Source organism: Hyperolius riggenbachi, chromosome 3 (assembly GCF_040937935.1).
Source record: "Hyperolius riggenbachi isolate aHypRig1 chromosome 3, aHypRig1.pri, whole genome shotgun sequence".
Classification (NCBI taxonomy): domain Eukaryota; kingdom Metazoa; phylum Chordata; class Amphibia; order Anura; family Hyperoliidae; genus Hyperolius; species Hyperolius riggenbachi.
Genome location: NC_090648.1, coordinates 63,470,444 through 63,487,566, shown reverse-complemented (window position 1 = coordinate 63,487,566; position 17,123 = coordinate 63,470,444). Strand labels below are relative to the sequence as shown.

The window sequence follows — 17,123 nt, the reverse complement described above, 5'->3', positions numbered from 1 at the left end:
GCGTGCATTGGAAGCGTGGATGTGCTGCAGAGCGTGCATTGGAAGCGTGGATGTGCTGCAGAGCGTGCATTGGAAGCGTGGATGTGCTGCAGAGCGTGCATTGGAAGCGTGGATGTGCCGCAGAGCGTGCATTGGAAGCAAGGATGTACTGCAGAGCGTGCATTGGAAGCGTGGATGTGCTGCAGAGCGTGCATTGGAAGCGTGGATGTGCCGCAGAGCGTGCATTGGCAGCGTGGCTGTGCCGCAGAGCGTGCATTGGCAGCGTGGCTGTGCTGCAGAGCGTGCATTGGAAGCGTGGATGTGCTGCAGAGCATGCATTGGAAGCATGGATGTGCTGCAGAGCGTGCATTGGAAGCGTGGATGTGCTGCAGAGCATGCATTGGAAGCGTGGATGTGCCGCAGAGCGTGCATTGGAAGCGTGGATGTGCTGCAGAACGTGCATTGGAAGCGTGGATGTGCTGCAGAGCGTGCATTGGAAGCGTGGATGTGCTGCAGAGCGTGCATTGGAAGCGTGGATGTGCTGCAGAGCGTGCATTGGAAGCGTGGATGTGCTGCAGAGCGTGCATTGGAAGCGTGAATGTGCTGCAAAGCGTGCATTGGAAGCGTGGATGTGCCGCAGAGCGTGCATTGGAAGCAAGGATGTACTGCAGAGCGTGCATTGGAAGCGTGGATATGCTGCAGAGCGTGCATTGGAAGCGTGGATGTGCTGCAGAACGTGCATTGGAAGCGTGGATGTGCTGCAGAGCATGCATTGGAAGCATGGATGTGCCGCAGAGCGTGCATTGGAAGCAAGGATGTACTGCAGAGCGTGCATTGGAAGCGTGGATATGCTGCAGAGCGTGCATTGGAAGCGTGGATGTGCTGCAGAACGTGCATTGGAAGCGTGGATGTGCTGCAGAGCGTGCATCGGAAGCGTGGATGTGCTGCAGAGCGTGCATTGGAAGCGTGGATGTGCTGCAGAGCGTGCATTGGAAGCGTGGATGTGCTGCAGAGCGTGCATTGGAAGCGTGGATGTGCTGCAGAGCGTGCATTGGAAGCGTGGATGTGCTGCAGAGCGTGCATTGGAAGCGTGGATGTTCTGCAGAGCGTGCATTGGAAGCGTGGATGTGCTGCAGAGCGTGCATTGGAAGCGTGGATGTTCTGCAGAGCGTGCATTGGAAGTGTGGATGTGCTGCAGAGCGTGCGGCACAACCAGCGTGTGCGCAAGAATTGGATATGTGGAAAGTCAATTGGCTTCACCCATTGCTAGAGGGGAACTTGTACAAAAAGGACCTGTACCGTACTGCTTTCTGGATCTGAGTTTAGGTTTGATTCATACAAAGTAGAGATGAAAAAGCACCGGTACTAAATGCAGCAGGGAGGATATAACCACAAATGGTCTTACCTGCAGCGTGCTCCACAAACATTCAAATTGCAGTCCAAAAAGAGAGAAGATGATGGGCATCTGCTGCTTAAAAACCCTTTATTGTGGTGGGTAGACACAGTGGTTACAGCAGTGGGGGGGCGGGGGGTATGTGATGTCTGACAGACTCTGAAGAAGCAGAGTTTACCTCTGCGAAACAGCTGTCAGACATCACTCCCCCCCCCCCCCTGCTGTAACCACTGTGTCTACCCACCACAATAAAGGGTTTTTATGCAGCAGATGCCCATCATCTTCTCTCTTCTTGGACTGAGTTTAGGTTTGCTTTGCAATTTGAAAACCATAAAAGAGTGAGAAGATTACAGATTCTAATGTGTTACTGTGATATGTCAGTGATGGCTAACCATGGCACTCCAGCTGTGCTGGAACTACAAGTCCCATGAGGCATTGCAATACTCTGACAGCTCTAAGCATAACACGGGGAGGCAGAGATGGGATTTGTAGTTTTGTCACAGCTGGAGTGCCAAGGTTAGCCATCACTGTGATATGTTCTAACTGACGTTGTAACTTTTCTCTTGATAAATTTGTCACAAAAACAAATGAATACAACATTGGCCAAAAACAAATTGTACCTTATCTGCAAATCAGAACTCCAGGCAGCATAACTAACTAATTACTCCCTGTGCTAGACATGAACACGAGTATTTCCAATTGTGGCCCAAGCTAGGTTCACATAAGTCTCTGTTCCCACTTGGCTGATTCTCCCTCTGTTCCAAATCTACTCACCTGTCTTCTGTGTCTTTGGTCACCATTTGAGTTCAGCACAACCATAGGACTAACATTGGAGTTCAAAAGACCAATGGGAATCCTCCATAGAACCAGGGAGGATTTTCAGCAGTGGTCCAGAGCAAATCCTCACTGTTGCTAGGTAGGTTTCCCATTGATCTATACAATAGTAGCCTTATGGTTGTGCCGGGGGCTCTGTGCTCGCCGGTACTTGTCTCCAAGCCCAGCAGCAGTGCAGAGGGCTGGATGCACAACGGTGAGTAGTGTGAATCACTCACTGGACGCTGTGACTGGGCACACATCCGCTCGGGATACGCTGTGAATGCACCGTTGTGCATCCGGCATTAGTGTGAACCTAGCTTGGAGTTTCCTCCCAGGAGTTATCATATTTTTTTTAAACTATTAGATGATCCAGATTATAAGCTGCGCCTAGGTTTAGAGGGCAAGAACCAGGGAAAAAGAATATACACTAAACTTGGACCATCCATGGTCTGGGAGCATCTTGTAGAAGTTCTACCCGCAATCATTGTCCTCCTCCTGCCTACTTTTGCGTCCCTCTTCTCCCCCCCCCCCCCAGTGTCCTTCTCCTCCCCCCCCTGGTGTCCTTCACCTCCTCCCCCCCCCCCCTGGTGTCCTTCACCTTCCCCCCCCCCGGTGTCCTTCACCTCCCCCCCCCCTGGTGTCCTTCACCTTCCCCCCCCCTCTGGTGTCCTTCACCTTTCCCCCCCTGGTGTCCTTCACCTTTCCCCCCCCCTGGTGTCCTTCACCTTCCCCCCCCCCCCCTGGTGTCCTTCACCTTCCCCCCCCCCCCTGGTGTCCTTCACCTTCCCCCCCCCCCTGGTGTCCTTCACCTTTCCCCCCCCCCCCTGGTGTCCTTCACCTTCCCCCCCCCCCCTGGTGTCCTTCACCTTTCCCCCCCCCCCCTGGTGTCCTTCACCTTTCCCCCCCCCCCCTGGTGTCCTTCACCTTCCCCCCCCCCCCTGGTGTCCTTCACCTTCCCCCCCCCCCTGGTGTCCTTCACCTTTCCCCCCCCCTGGTGTCCTTCACCTTTCCCCCCCCCTGGTGTCCTTCACCTTCCCCCCCCCCTGGTGTCCTTCACCTTTCCCCCCCCCCCCTGGTGTCCTTCACCTTCCCCCCCCCCCCCTGGTGTCCTTCACCTCCCCCCCCCCCCCCTGGTGTCCTTCACCTTTCCCCCCCCTGGTGTCCTTCACCTTTCCCCCCCTGGTGTCCTTCACCTTTCCCCCCCTGGTGTCCTTCACCTTTCCCCCCCTGGTGTCCTTCACCTTCCCCCCCCTGGTGTCCTTCACCTTTCCCCCCCCCCCTGGTGTCCCTCTCCTCCTTTCCCCCCTGGTGTCCTTCTCCTCCTCCCCCCCTCCCGGTGTCCTTGCCCTCCCCCCCCCCCCCCCCCCCCGATGTCCTTGTCCTCCTTTCCCCTCTGGTGTCCTTGTCCTCCTTTCCCCTCTGGTGTCCTTGTCCTCCTTTCCCCTCTGGTGTCCTTGTCCTCCTTTCCCCTCTGGTGTCCTTGTCCTCCTTTCCCCTCTGGTGTCCTTGTCCTCCTTTCCCCTCTGGTGTCCTTGTCCTCCTTTCCCCTCTGGTGTCCTTGTCCTCTTTTCCCATCTGGTGTCCTTGTCCTCCTTTCCCATCTGGTGTCCTTGTCCTCCTTTCCCCTCTGGTGTCCTTGTCCTCCTTTCCCCTCTGGTGTCCTTCTCCTCCTCCCCCCCCTGGTGTCCTTCTCCTCCTCCCCCCTCTGGTGTCCTTCTCCTCCTCCTCCTCCCCCCCTGGTGTCCTTCTCCTCCTCCTCCTCCCCCCCTGGTGTCCTTCTCCTCCTCCCCCCTCCCCCCCGGTGTCCTTCTCCACCTTTCCCCACCTGGTGTCCTTCTCCTCCTTTCCCCACCTGGTGTCCTTCTCCTCCTCCTCCTCCCCCCTCTGGTGTCCTTCTCCTCCTCCCCCCCCCCCTGGTGTCCTTCTCCTCCTCCTCCTCCCCCCCCCCCCTGGTGTCCTTCTCCTCCTTCCCCCCCCCCCCCCCCCCCCCCTGGTGTCCTTCTCATTTCCCCCCTTGGTATCTTGCCCCTGTCCCCCTTGTTGTTGTCCTCCTCCTGTCCCCCTTGGTGAGAGTTGCGAATTTAATTACCACATCTTGTTCTAGGGATGGGCCTGGTCACTGGCTGCCTGTGATCACTTCGTCTGTTCGGGTTCCTGGGACAGCAGTATGAAGATCTGGGACATTGCAGCGGATGGTCAGCAAGTTATGGCTATCCGGTATGAAGGACTTATTCTATGCCTTCATTAGTTTCATTTGTAATTTGTTATTTTATAGACCTTGTATTAGAGACTTGTGATGGCCAGCAAACTACAATTGTCACCCTGTATCCTGCTCTGTATGCTTTTGAAAAATTATACAAAGCAAATTCTAATAGCAGATATAATAGTGGATATGAAAAGTGTATAGGCAGCGTGCTAGACAGAATACCAAGCTTTTTCACCTGTTTTCCTCGGTTTTGTTACTTTTTTTTTTTTTTATTGTGTTACATTTTTAAGCTTCTAAAGAGCAAAAATATAATATAATTAAGGTAAGAAAAGTAATATTAAATTAATCAAGAACAACTACGGTAACTTTTATTATGGTAGAGATTAGATTGTGAGCCCCTCTGACGGACAGTTTGTGACAAGACCATATACTCTGTACAGCGCTGCGTAATATTGTATGTCAGCGCTATATAAATACTTACATTTATTGGTATGCTGTATGGGAGCTTGTAGCCGTGCTGAAAGCCATGCAGGGCGTGAAGCAAGTGTAAAAAATGACAATAAAAAAAATACATTCATACACTGTGGGTAGAGGTGCTGAGTGGAATGTCCCACTTCTGCGCTTGCATCACGCCCTGCATGGCTTTTAGCACAGATACAAGCTCCCATACAGCATACCAATACATTAAAGGGGCACTATGGCGAAAAATTGTAAAATTCAAAATATGTGCAAACAAAGACAAATAAGAAAGTACATTTTTCCAGAGTAAAATGAGCCATAAATGACTGTTCTCCTATGTTGCTGTCACTTACAGTAGGTAGTAGAAATCTGACAGAAGTGACAGGTTTTGGACTAGTCCATCTCTTCATATGGGATTCTCAGCAAGGCTTTTATTCTTTATAAGATATTCCCTAAAAAGGATTTAAACAATGATGCTGGCCAGCTTCCCCGCTCCCTACACAGCTTTTTTGGCAGTTAGACAGAGCAACTGCCATTCACTAAGTGCTTTTGAAAATAAATAAATTCCTGAGAATCCCCCATAAAGAAATGGAGTAGTCCAAAATCTGTCACTTCCGTCAGATTTCTACTACCTACTGTAAGTGACCGCAATATAAGAGAAAAGTAATTTATGGCTCATTTTACTCTAGAAAAAACATACTTCTTATTTGTATATGTTTGCACGTATTTTGAATTTTAAAATTATTCACCATGGTGCCCCTTTAATGATCTCTGCCAGATTTCTTTGCTTTTGCTGACATTGGAACCTCCACTTCCTATCTGTGCACCTACATGATGTTACGTGGCGATACAACTGAATCTCGTTCTAGTAAACCTCTGGATATAGTAAACTCAGTCCACAGGTCCCTAGCAAATGCATCTGTATAAATATTCAATGTATGACCAATTCTGATATAGAAAACTACTTTTCCTGGTTCCTTGGAGTTTACTATAAAGGGATTTGACTGTACCTTTTCCGAGCCCCTCGCATGGTAAACCTCAGAGCTAGTGCTGGCCTGGCAACATTGTTTCTACTTATTCAATTATTAAAGCGGATCTGAGATGAAAAACTAACTATAACAAGTAACTTGTCTATATATCTTATCTAAAGTTTAGATAGTTTACACAGCATATCTAGCTGCAAACAGCTTCAAAAGTTTATGATTATTTATTCCTGTGATACAATGAGGGCAGCCATGTTCTGTTTGTCACTTTGTCACAGGCTGAGGGCTGGAGATGCTTATCAGCTTTCTTGTGTGTAATTCAGTCCCCTCTCCTCCTCTCTCCTCCCCTCTGCCTTTGAAATCAATGGCTAGTAACCTCCTCCTCCTCCTGCCCAGACTGAGCTCCCCACAAGACCCCACAACAAAATATTGCAGTAGAAAACTTAGTTCACTTTTATTAGCACAAAAATAATCCTTTTCATAATAGATCCAAACGTTCAACCCTCCTGAATGAGCATAGCATCCGAAGCCATGAATAGGACAAAACAATCCTTCATGAAGCTGACAGAACATATAATCAGGCTTGACGTAATGAGCATATATTGTTTAGGCAATGACAACGTTCGTCTCGGGCAAGATGTGCCCTTCATTGGGCCTTTGTATAAACGATTCTCATAAATCCAATCTGGAGCAAAACCAGATTAATTTGTACAGATTATATAAAGAGCATCTGAACCAACCCGATGCAATCTCACCATCACACAGGCCAGTGTCAGGATCTACCATGCAGCTAGATTGGGAATGATTCAGATTTCTCCACCCTGTCAGTTTGTGTTACCAGAGCTGAGGTCTTACAATTTCTCACTTCCTACTTCCTGGAAAACTGCAAGTCCCGCATCCTTATGCAGACAAATGGTTTCTACTGATTTATAGGGATGCTGGGAAGTGTAGTCTGGAACCTATTGTTCCTAATTTAGGCCACACCTGATTGACCCGCTCAGCAGCTTAACCTCCTGAGCGGTATGGACGAGCTCAGCTCGTCCATCACCGCCGGAGGCTGCCGCTCAGGCCCTGCTGGGCCGATTTTCCTCAAATAAAAAGCAGCACACGCAGCCGGCACTTTGCCAGCCGCGTGTGCTGCCTGATCGCCGCCGCTCTGCGGCGATCCGCCGCGAGCAGAGGCGAAAGAGGGTCCCCCCAGCCGCCCGAGCCCTGCGCAGCCGGACCAATCAGTTCCGGCCAGCGCTAAGGGCTGGATCGGAGGCGGCTGACGTCAGGACGTCGGCTGACGTCCATGACGTCACTCCGCTCGTCGCCATGGCGACGAGGAAAGCCAAACAAGGAAGGCTGCTCATTGCAGCCTTCCTTGTTACTTATGCTTGCCGGAGGCGATCAGAAGAACGCCTCCGGAGCGCCCTCTAGTGGGCTTTCATGCAGCCAACTTTCAGTTGGCTGCATGAAATAGATTTTTTTTTTATTAAAAAAAAACCCTCCCGCAGCCTCCCTGGTGATCTCAATAGAACGCCGGGGAGGTTAATCCAGAGAGTAGAGGAAGCAAGCTGTATTGAATTTCCAAGCACATTTGGTCCATAAAACAGATTTGTGTGAAGCACTTCACTTCTATACACTGTTTATATTTGTCATCCTGACTGCAATTTGCCTTGTTTGATTTAACTATGCTTTATTAAGAGGCTGCCTTGATACTCGAGAGACTGCACCGTCAGAAGACATTATTATAGACTTTGAGCAAGGGAAAAGTGACTGTGTAGAAAGAATCTATATATTTAAACACAAGTCGGCTTCCCTTTAAAGAGGAGCTGTCAGCCATACTATCTCAGAATAAAAAAACACATATACAAGTAGATAAATACTTGCTCTACTTACATAACATATTGTATTGCACTGTCCACATTTTGATTTTAGTGATTTTTCTACTGTACTACAGTAAAAAAAATAGAAAAGCCTTCTTAGCATTTCCCATTTTAAGTGTGGCTATTTTGAAGCCAATCCTGATGTAATTTCCTCCCTTACTCTCCTCTGCCTGATTTGCCTGACCTTCACAATAGAAAGTGCATTGTCTCAGCATGAGAAATACTGTATTAGCCAATCGGAGAGGAACAGAGGTGTGGGAGGGAAAACAGGAGGGAGAGAGGCTTCAGCCAATCAGGCTGCATTAGTTAAGTCTGAGGGGAAGTAGAGAAGCAAAAAAGGACAACCCAGCATGCCCTGCAACTTCCTTTTTTGTGTACCAAATTTTGTGTGTACCAAATAAGAGTCAGGTAAACTGGGGAATAATCATTTATCAACAAGAAAAGTAATAGTAATTTTAACTTTTGGATTGCCTGGTTAGCATCTTTATTACTTGTTTACCAGATAAAAATAAATAATTGATTTTTTATTTTATGCCCGTCAGTTACACTTTAATCCTCCTATGTCACTGGTGTGTTTTGTTTTGTTTTTGTTCTGATCTCGCACGTCTGCATCTCTTGCTCTCTGTGATCACACGTCTCCATCTCTCGCTCTCTGTTCAGGGGACGGGCAGCTGTCCTGTGTCTGGCCTACCTTCCTGATATCTTGGTTGCAGGATCATATGATAAGAAAGTGAGCATATACGATCCAAGAGGTAAGCCTGCCATAGATACACTTATTTTACATATTTATACAGTTTGCCCTGCAGCATTTTACAGACTGCACTGAACAAGGCCTATTTCTCACATATCACTCACCGTCCCTCAGAGGGATCTTAACGACCGCCTAACGCCAATAGGCGTCGGCGGATCGTTAGTGGTATAGCATGGAAACCAACGAGCGCCCTTTCCATGCCAGTTCACGGAGGGTGTCTCAGTGAACAGTCAGCGAGTCGCCGATCGCGGCTCGCAGGCTAAATGTAAACACGCAGGGAAGAAATCCCCACTGTTTACTTCATACGGCGCAGCTGCGTACGGCGCCGTAAAGGAGATTGGCGATCCTCGGCCTCTGATTGGCCGGGGATCGCAGCCATCTGATAGGCTAAAGCCTATCCTAAGCAGCGCAGGACGGATATCCGTCCTGCGCAGCCCACAGGCTAAGGTAGAGGGAGGGAAGGGGACGGAGGGCGGAAATCGCTGCGGAGGGGGGCTTTGAGGAGCCCCCCCCCCTCTGCTACACGCAGCAAGCCGGCGGCGGTCAGACCCCCCCCCCCCCCCAGCAGGTCATCCCCTAGTAGGGAAAAAGGGGAGGGAAGTCTGATCGCCCTGGCATAATCACGATCTGTGCTGTGGGCTGGAGAGCCCGCTCAGCACAGATCACTGCAGCAGAGCCTGGTCCTTAAGTGGTTAAAGCCAAGTACGGTGAGCAATATGGTGGCGTAGTGGTTAGCACTCTCTACTTACAGCACTTGAACCCCAGTTCGAATCCCAGCCAGGGCACTATCTGTTCAGTTTGTATATTTCTTCTTCTTCTTTTTTTTTATTTATATAGCGCCAACTTATTCTGCAGTGCTTTACAAAGCACAATAAGACGACAAGAGGAACATCGGTACAACCAAAAAATGTACAGCGGAGTCTCAAGCAGCACAAATATTGCAACAAAAACCGTAAACATTAGGAGGATTTCCTAACGTTCTCACCATGTATCTGTGGGTTTCTTCCATGCACTCTGGTTACCTCCCACATCTTAAAAACATACAGATAAGTTAATATGCTTCCCCCAACATTGGCCCTAGACTATGATGGACATATGACTATGGTAGAGATTAGATTGTGAGCTCTTCTGAGAGACAGTTAGTGAGAAGACTCACAGTGACTCTGTAAAGCGATGCGGAAGATGTTGGCGCTATATAAATACTTAATAATCAAAAGTATAAATATTGTGTTGGCTACAGATTACTAGTGATCACTGTGCAAGGTTTTGATTTATTTTTGTTCCTGTACTACTGTCTTTCGGTATTATTTTTATTATTGTATTTATAAAGCACAACATATTACACAGCACTGGACAATAAATAGGGATACATACAATGATTACAAGGGGTGTGTAGCACAAGGGTATCCAACATACAACATATCACAAGGTTACGCATGCAAACAGAGTATAAGATACATGATCATGTGAATTTACAGCAATTAAAGTCCAAGTAAGTCCATGGAAAGGGGGGGCAGTGCCAAAGGCTTACAATGTACAGTGAGGTCAGCAGCGAGGGGCCGATCAGGCTGTAGGGGGCTGGTGGAAGCCCCTAGTATGTATGAATTTTTACTTTTAATTAATCTCCGGTTTACATTAAAACATATGGGCAGGTTCCCACACTTTTCTAAATTCCTGACACCCCTCTCTCCCCCCATAAAGCAAATGGGTTGGGTACAATTATCATTGGTACCATTCGGCTATTGCCCTGGAATGTACCATCTCACTTTCCGTCTATTCTCCCTCTTGGTGTGTTCACTCGCCGTGCATGTTTTGCAGCACTGGCAGCTTTGACTGTTTCTGTGTCAGTTCTGCCCAGCAGTCCACCTGAAGAAAAGACAACAGTTCCCATAAAGTGCCTTAACCACCCTGGCGTTCAGTTTCCCCAGGATTTCCGTGCAAAAAGTGTTTCAATTAATTTCCAATAATTTGCAACCATTTTTTTTTTTTTGCAACCAATTTTTGTTTTATATTGAATTCAATACAGGTTATTGTATTGAATTCAATTTTAAAAAAAAAAAGTGTTTTCTGCAAGATGTTGATGACGCTGTGTGACCCTGGTGTCATATACGCCGATCAACGGGGGACATGTGATCGCTGAGGAAGAAGCAAAATCCGCCAAGGGACATGGAAGAAGACACTGGGGAAGCTATCAGAGGTACGCGACGAGAGATCAGTATGCCAATGGTGAGTATAAGACCCAGATGTGCAGCCAGGTATACTTAGCCAGATGTATAGTTAGCCAGATGTGCAGCCAGGTATAGTTAGCCAGATGTATAGTTAGCCAGATGTGCAGCCAGGTATAGTTAGCCAGATGTATAGTTAGCCAGATGTGCAGCAAGGTATAGTTAGCCAGATGTGCAGCCAGGTATAGTTAGCCAGATGTATAGTTAGCCAGCTGTGCAGCCAGGTATAGTTAGCCAGATGTATAGCGAGCCAGGTGTTTAGCCAGGTATATAGTGAGCCAGGTGTTTAGCCAGATTTATAGGTAGCCAGATGTCCCCCTCCCGGTCCCCCCCCCCCCCCTCCTAGCATGCTGTGGGTAGCGATCTGTGCTACCCACAGCGTGCAGAACAAGCACACCCTAGGGAATCCCTGGGCAGCCAGCGGGGCAGGGATTGTGCGGGGTTCCCCCCTGTATGCGGAGGCTATGTGGGCGGGGGGATCCCCCTCTGTGCGGGTGGGGGGATCCCCCTTCTATGGTGGCTGTTGCGGGCGGGGATCCCCCTCTGTGCGGGTGGGGGGATCCCCCTTCTATGGTGGCTGTTGTGGGCGGGGATCCCCCTCTGTGCGGGTGAAAAAATCAATTAACCCTTCGCACACTCACATGCAAATGTTCAAACAAATGCATTCACAGATTTACTCATCCAGGCACAACTGTTATCCCTACAGCTAAATTAAAAGCCAGGGTTTTAGTTCACAGAAGAATGCATTCTTATGCTTAGTCACCTATACTGCGCAGAAGTACCCAGGTAAACATAGGTGTCCTAACTCTGGCCCTGTAACATGCATAGTGCAGACATGCAAACACAATCATTGCATCAAACCTATCAATGGATTAGGAGCACACATCCTAACTTCCTCTCCTGGGAAAGACAGTGCATCTTACCAATCGCACAAGGGAGCTAACATTATGTGTCCATGTGCACCATGCGCATACACCAGCATAATGTATAATAATGTATGCATACACCATAATATGTGGGCGGGGGGATCCCCCTCTGTGCGGGTGGGGGGATCCCCCTTCTATGGTGGCTGTTGTGGGCATGGATCCCCCTCTGTGCGGGTGGGGGGATCCCCCTTCTATGGTGGCTGTTGCGGGTGGCCTATTCCCCCCTCCCTCCTGATCTCCCCCCCCCCCCCCCCCCTCTAAGCCCATGGAGTAAATAGTTGTACTCACCAGAGGGCTTTCTCCAGCGATGGCAGCAGCACTTCCTCCTCCATCTCCAAAGTCTCGTTCTCTGTATAGTTACATTACAAGGCTTGGTGACGTCACCATTCCTTTCAGTGCTTCAGTACTTGCCCCAGCTTCACTTCTGGGCTCTCCCGATAGGAGCATACCGCACCTTTACTCACAGGGAGCTTATCCATTTTTTTTTCCAGCGACTCGTCCATTGCTGAAATCCAGGGTGTTACATTCCAGTCCGGTGTTGTCCCTGGTGGCTGATGACCGTCACATCGTGTCAGGAGGGGAGGACCGGACGATGGTGGTCTTTGATCGCAGAGCTAATGCAGTGCTGCAGACAATACAGGTAGGTCATGCAGCTTATTGGCGTAGGTAAACTTGAGTACAGCTTAACCCCCTTGGCGGTATTCCTGAGGGTAGCTCCAGGTTTCTTTTCATCGCAATTAGCAATACTTCGGAATTTAGGGGGCCGGGAGCAGAGTGAGCAGCAATGTTCTGGATCAGTCGCCTCCCCGCGATCCGGCCGCAGCCGTCCTCTCCGTGTCCTTCAAAGCTCTCAGAATCTGTTTGACTGTATTTGGCCAAATAAGTTTGCACTTACCAGGAATTTGAGTTGGCAGTTGCTTAACAGTCAAAAAAAAAATTACAAGGATAGACAGTATAGATATTACAAATCAAGGATAGTATGTAAGTGTAGTGGTAGGAAACAGAGTAAGAAACATTTTCAGTTCTATGCTGTAATGCTTTCCACTCCTAGCAGCTCTAGCATGGTTCTGCAGTAAGCATGGCTACTGCCTGATGGAAGAAGCTTTTCCTGTGCCTGGAAGTTTTAGTTGTGACTGACCGGTATCTCACCCCTGAAGGCAAGAGCTGGAAGATGGAGTGAGCAGGGTGAGAGGGGTCAGAGGCAATCTTGGTCGCTCGCCTTCTGCACCTGCAAGTGTAAAGATCCTGCAGGGAAGGTAAGCTACAGCCGACTATTCTTTCTGCTGCACGGATGATACGCTGTAGTCTCATCTTTTCTAGTACTGAGCAGGAGCGGAACCAGACATAGATGATGTCACGATGATCACAGTGTAAAACTGCATCATTATTTTTTGCATTGGCCCAAACTTTTTCAGCTGCCGTAGGTGGTACATGCTCTTTGATTAACCTCCTGACCGGTAAGCCCGATACTGTGTCAGGCATGCCGCTCACTAGTCTCAGGAGTCCCCAGGGTTAATATATTAGATTGAATGGCTGCAAAAGGTTTAGCTAGCACTAGGCTCGCTAGTATAGGTGGCCAGCTCCCCCCGATCCAGCCGCTACACCAACTGGCTGGATTGCAATAATAAACTCTTTATTCTGACATCATGGTACATATAGGTTAAAAGCTCATGTGTATCGGAGCAGAAGCATAGCTCCTTAACCTCCTGAGCGTTACGCCACTCAGGAGGTTTTGCAGCCTCAGAGTCCCCATGGTTAATCTATGAGATTGAATGGCTGCCAAAGGTTTAGCTAACACTAGGCTAGCAAGTATAGGTCGCCAGCACCCCCCCCCCAATCGCCCCTGATCCAGCCGCTATATACATTACCCTGCCTGGTTCCAGCGATCGCTGCAGCCTCCCCGCATAGCTCCGGTCTTCTGTATGGGAAGGATCGTGACTGCGCATAACATCGGTGACGTCATGTACGATCCTCCCCATAGAGAAGATCGGAGCTGTGCGGCGATCGCTGGAACCAGGCTGGGTAATATGTATATGTATATAGCGGCTGGATCGGGGTTCATTGGGGGGGGGTGCTGGACACCTATACTAGCTTACCCAGTGTTAGCTAAACCTTTGACAGCCATTCGATCTCATAGATTAACCATGGGGACTCTGAGGCTGCAAAACCTCCTGAGCGGCATAACGCTCAGGAGGTTAAGGAGCTATGCTTTTGCTCCGATACGCGTGAGCTTTTAACCTGTATGTACCATGAAGTCAGAATAAGGAGTTTATTATTGCAATCCAGCCAGTTGGTGTAGCGGAACAGCCTTTTCAACTACCAGGTACATCCTCTGTTGCACCTTCTTAATGACAGTGACAGGGTTGTTATCCCATTTTAGGTTGTTGGAGATTGTAGACCCAAGAAATCTGAATGACTATTATTTCTATGGTCTTACGAGCATTTAGTTCCAAGTTGTTGTTGCTGCTGCACCAGGGGAAAGCTGTCTCACTACTACCTGTATGCTGACTAGTCCCCAATTAGTATGAGGCCAACTACTGTTTCATCTGCAAACTTCAGAACCTTTACAGATGGGTCTGTGGAGATGCAGTCTTTGGTGTACAGTGAGTAAAGCAGTGTGGAGAGCACACAGCCCCGGGGAGCTTGGTGTGTGTTTCCCAAGTCTAACCTGCTGACTCCTGTTGTTCAAGAAATTGGTTCTCCATTTGCAGATAGATTCAGGTATGCATAGTTGGGAGAGCTTACTGTGTAGCAGCGATGGTATTATGGTATTGAATGCAGAGCTGAAATCCACAAATAAAATTCTGGCATAAGTTCCTGGGGAGTCTAGGTGCAGACAAATAATGCAGACACGTGTTTACAGCATCGTCTGTAGACCAATTAGACCAAGGGTGGGCAAACTATGGCCGACTGGCTATTTCATTTGTCCTGCCGATGCAGGGCGGATTGTGTGTGTCCCCATGAGGTGAACTGGTTTGCGGCGTCCAGCGGATGCAGTGCCGGTTCACCGGCCGCATCTCACCTGTTCCAGGCTTCGGGTGTCTGTATGCCAATCGTTCTCCCACAGTGTCAAGGAACAGCAGGGCTAGGGTAAAAATGGAGTCTGGAGCCCAGCACTGGAGAATATTTGTGTCTCTGGGGCTGGGCTCCGCCCACCATTTTACTATGGCCCTGTTCTGCCTTCACGGCGCTGGAGATTTGCAGCTGGAAGATTGATCAGGGAACAACGCTGGAGGCGGAGACAGTTGAGTAGACTACTTCTCTTTTCAGCTGCACCACTAAGTTGCACTGGGGCTATTAGGGGGCACCATCGGGGGGGATGACCTGCCTTATGGTTAATGGGGGAAACGCTGCCTAATAATTTTTTTATTTTTTTAAGGTCGAATATGTTGCCACATTATGTGTATTTTGGTCAAAACACTGCCGCATTATATTTATTTTCTGGGGAAACACTGCCGCATTATATTTATTTTCTGGGGAAACACTGCCGCATTATATTTATTTTCTGGGAAAACACTGCGGCATCATTTTTTTTTTCTGGGCACTGTTACCCCACAAAACTTCTGCGGATTATGTGCATGTTTTTGGAAAACACTGTGCATTAAAGCGGACCCAAACCAAACCTTTTTTTAATTAAAAATATTTAGTTGCAGCACTCTGACACATACAAAGATAAGTAAACACTCCTTCAAACCTATGATCATTTCAGTGCATGCTTTTCACCCTTCTCTTTTCATAACTAGGGCTATACTGGGGGCAGCCATTAGCAATTCCTCCATTGCCGGACACCACCTACTCCACCAGTTTGCCGTAAAAATCCCGGCAATGTTGAAAGGAAGGAAGGGGTTCCTCCAATAAATGTAAAATATTTTATATTTGTCATCATGCAGCTGAAAAAAGGCTGCTATTTATTATTATAATATAGAAAATAGATTTTATTTCTGAAATCTTGTATTTTTAATTTGGGTCCACTTTAACCACTTGATGACCCAGCCTTTACCCCCCCCCCCTTAAGGACCAGCGCTGATTTCGCTGATCTGTGCAGGGTGGGCTCTACAGCCCCCAGCACAGATCAAACACCAGGCAGAGCGACCAGATCGCCCCCCCTTTTTTCCCCACTAGGGGGATGATGTGCTGGGGGGGTCTGATCGCTCCTGCCTGCGTGTGGCTGGCGGGGGGGGGGGCACCTCAAAGCCCCCTCCACCGCAGGATTCCCTCTCCTCCCTCCCTTCCTCGGAGATCGGAGGCTGCACAGGAAGTGCAGCCTCTAACAGGCTCCTGCCTGTCATGTGACAGCGATCCCCGGACGCTGATTGGCCGGGGATCGCTGATCTAGTACAACGCTGCTACTGTTAGCAGCGTTGTACAAATGTAAACAAAGCGGATTATTTCCGCTTGTGTTTACATTTAGCCTGCGAGCTGCGATCGGCGGCCCGCAGGCTATTCACGGAGCCCCCCGCCGTGAATTGACAGGAAGCAGCCGCTCGCGCGAGCGGCTGTTTGCTGATTAATCAACCTGCAGCCGGCGACGCAGATCTGCGTCGCTGGTCCTGCAGCTGCAACTTTGCCGACACGCATTATGAGTGCGCGGTCGGCAAGTGGTTAAGTGTATTTTCTGGGGAGATGCTGCTGCATTATGTGTATTTTGTGGGAAAGGCTGCCGCATTATGTGCATTTTCTGGGGAAACACTGTGCATTATGAGTATTTTGTGGGGTAATGGTGCACATTATGGGCTTGATTCACAAAGCCGTGGAAACTGTTTAGCACAGGTGTGCTAAACAGTTAGAACGTTAAGTGCCGTTCGCGGACTTTTGCGCGCGCAAAGTGCCGCGATTCGCGTGATCGTGGCACTTTGCGTGCCCAAAAGTCCGCGAACGGCACTTCACGTGCTAACTGTTTAGCATACCCATGCTAAACAGTTTGCACGGCTTTGTGAATCAAGCCCTATGTGTATTTTATGAAAAAAGATGAAAAATTATCTCCTGAGAGAAAACTCAGGAAAAGTTATTTGGATAATGGCCCATATGTTTGATATGCCCTGCTTTCTCTAAAGAGTACCCATTAGCAAAATGTACTGACAGTCAGCTCTCTTCAGACAGAAAAATAAAATCCCCTCTCCCCGCCCCCTAATACATACTGCATACAAATGTGTGCATGTGTACACACTCTTTGTTCAAGCACACAAATCTATGCAAACTACTCTCGCACATGACAGTCATTTTAGGTTCATAATTTTAGCATGAGTTATCCATTTAGATCAGTGGGGTTTTCTTCTTTACTGTTAGGAAAGCATGAACAATTTGTATATAAATGTATCCTTTATTAACGAAACATTATGTTATATTTTATATTTGGCAGGAATTTGGGGGAGTTTGCAGTGTTCGCCCCAGGCTCTTTTAGCCGGGTGCTCCACCCGGCTAGTTTTGGTGAGCACCCGGCTGTCATTGGTTCACTTCCTCCTCTGCTGTAAGCAGAATTGTGCAGAAAAGCCCCGACCTTGTATTCTCTCATCT

General features: G+C 48.7%; 1 protein-coding gene across 3 annotated transcripts in view; it reads left to right on the top strand.

Moving 5' to 3' along the window:
* FBXW9 (F-box and WD repeat domain containing 9) overlaps nt 1-17,123 on the top strand; it is an 85,225-nt gene that overhangs the window by 26,451 nt on the left and 41,651 nt on the right. For all 3 annotated transcript variants that reach the window (XM_068274215.1, XM_068274216.1, XM_068274217.1), the window contains exons 5-7: nt 4,293-4,405; nt 8,368-8,459; nt 12,101-12,249. In XM_068274215.1, the coding sequence (XP_068130316.1) occupies nt 4,293-4,405; nt 8,368-8,459; nt 12,101-12,249 (354 nt within the window). The remainder of the gene's footprint in view (nt 1-4,292; nt 4,406-8,367; nt 8,460-12,100; nt 12,250-17,123) is intronic.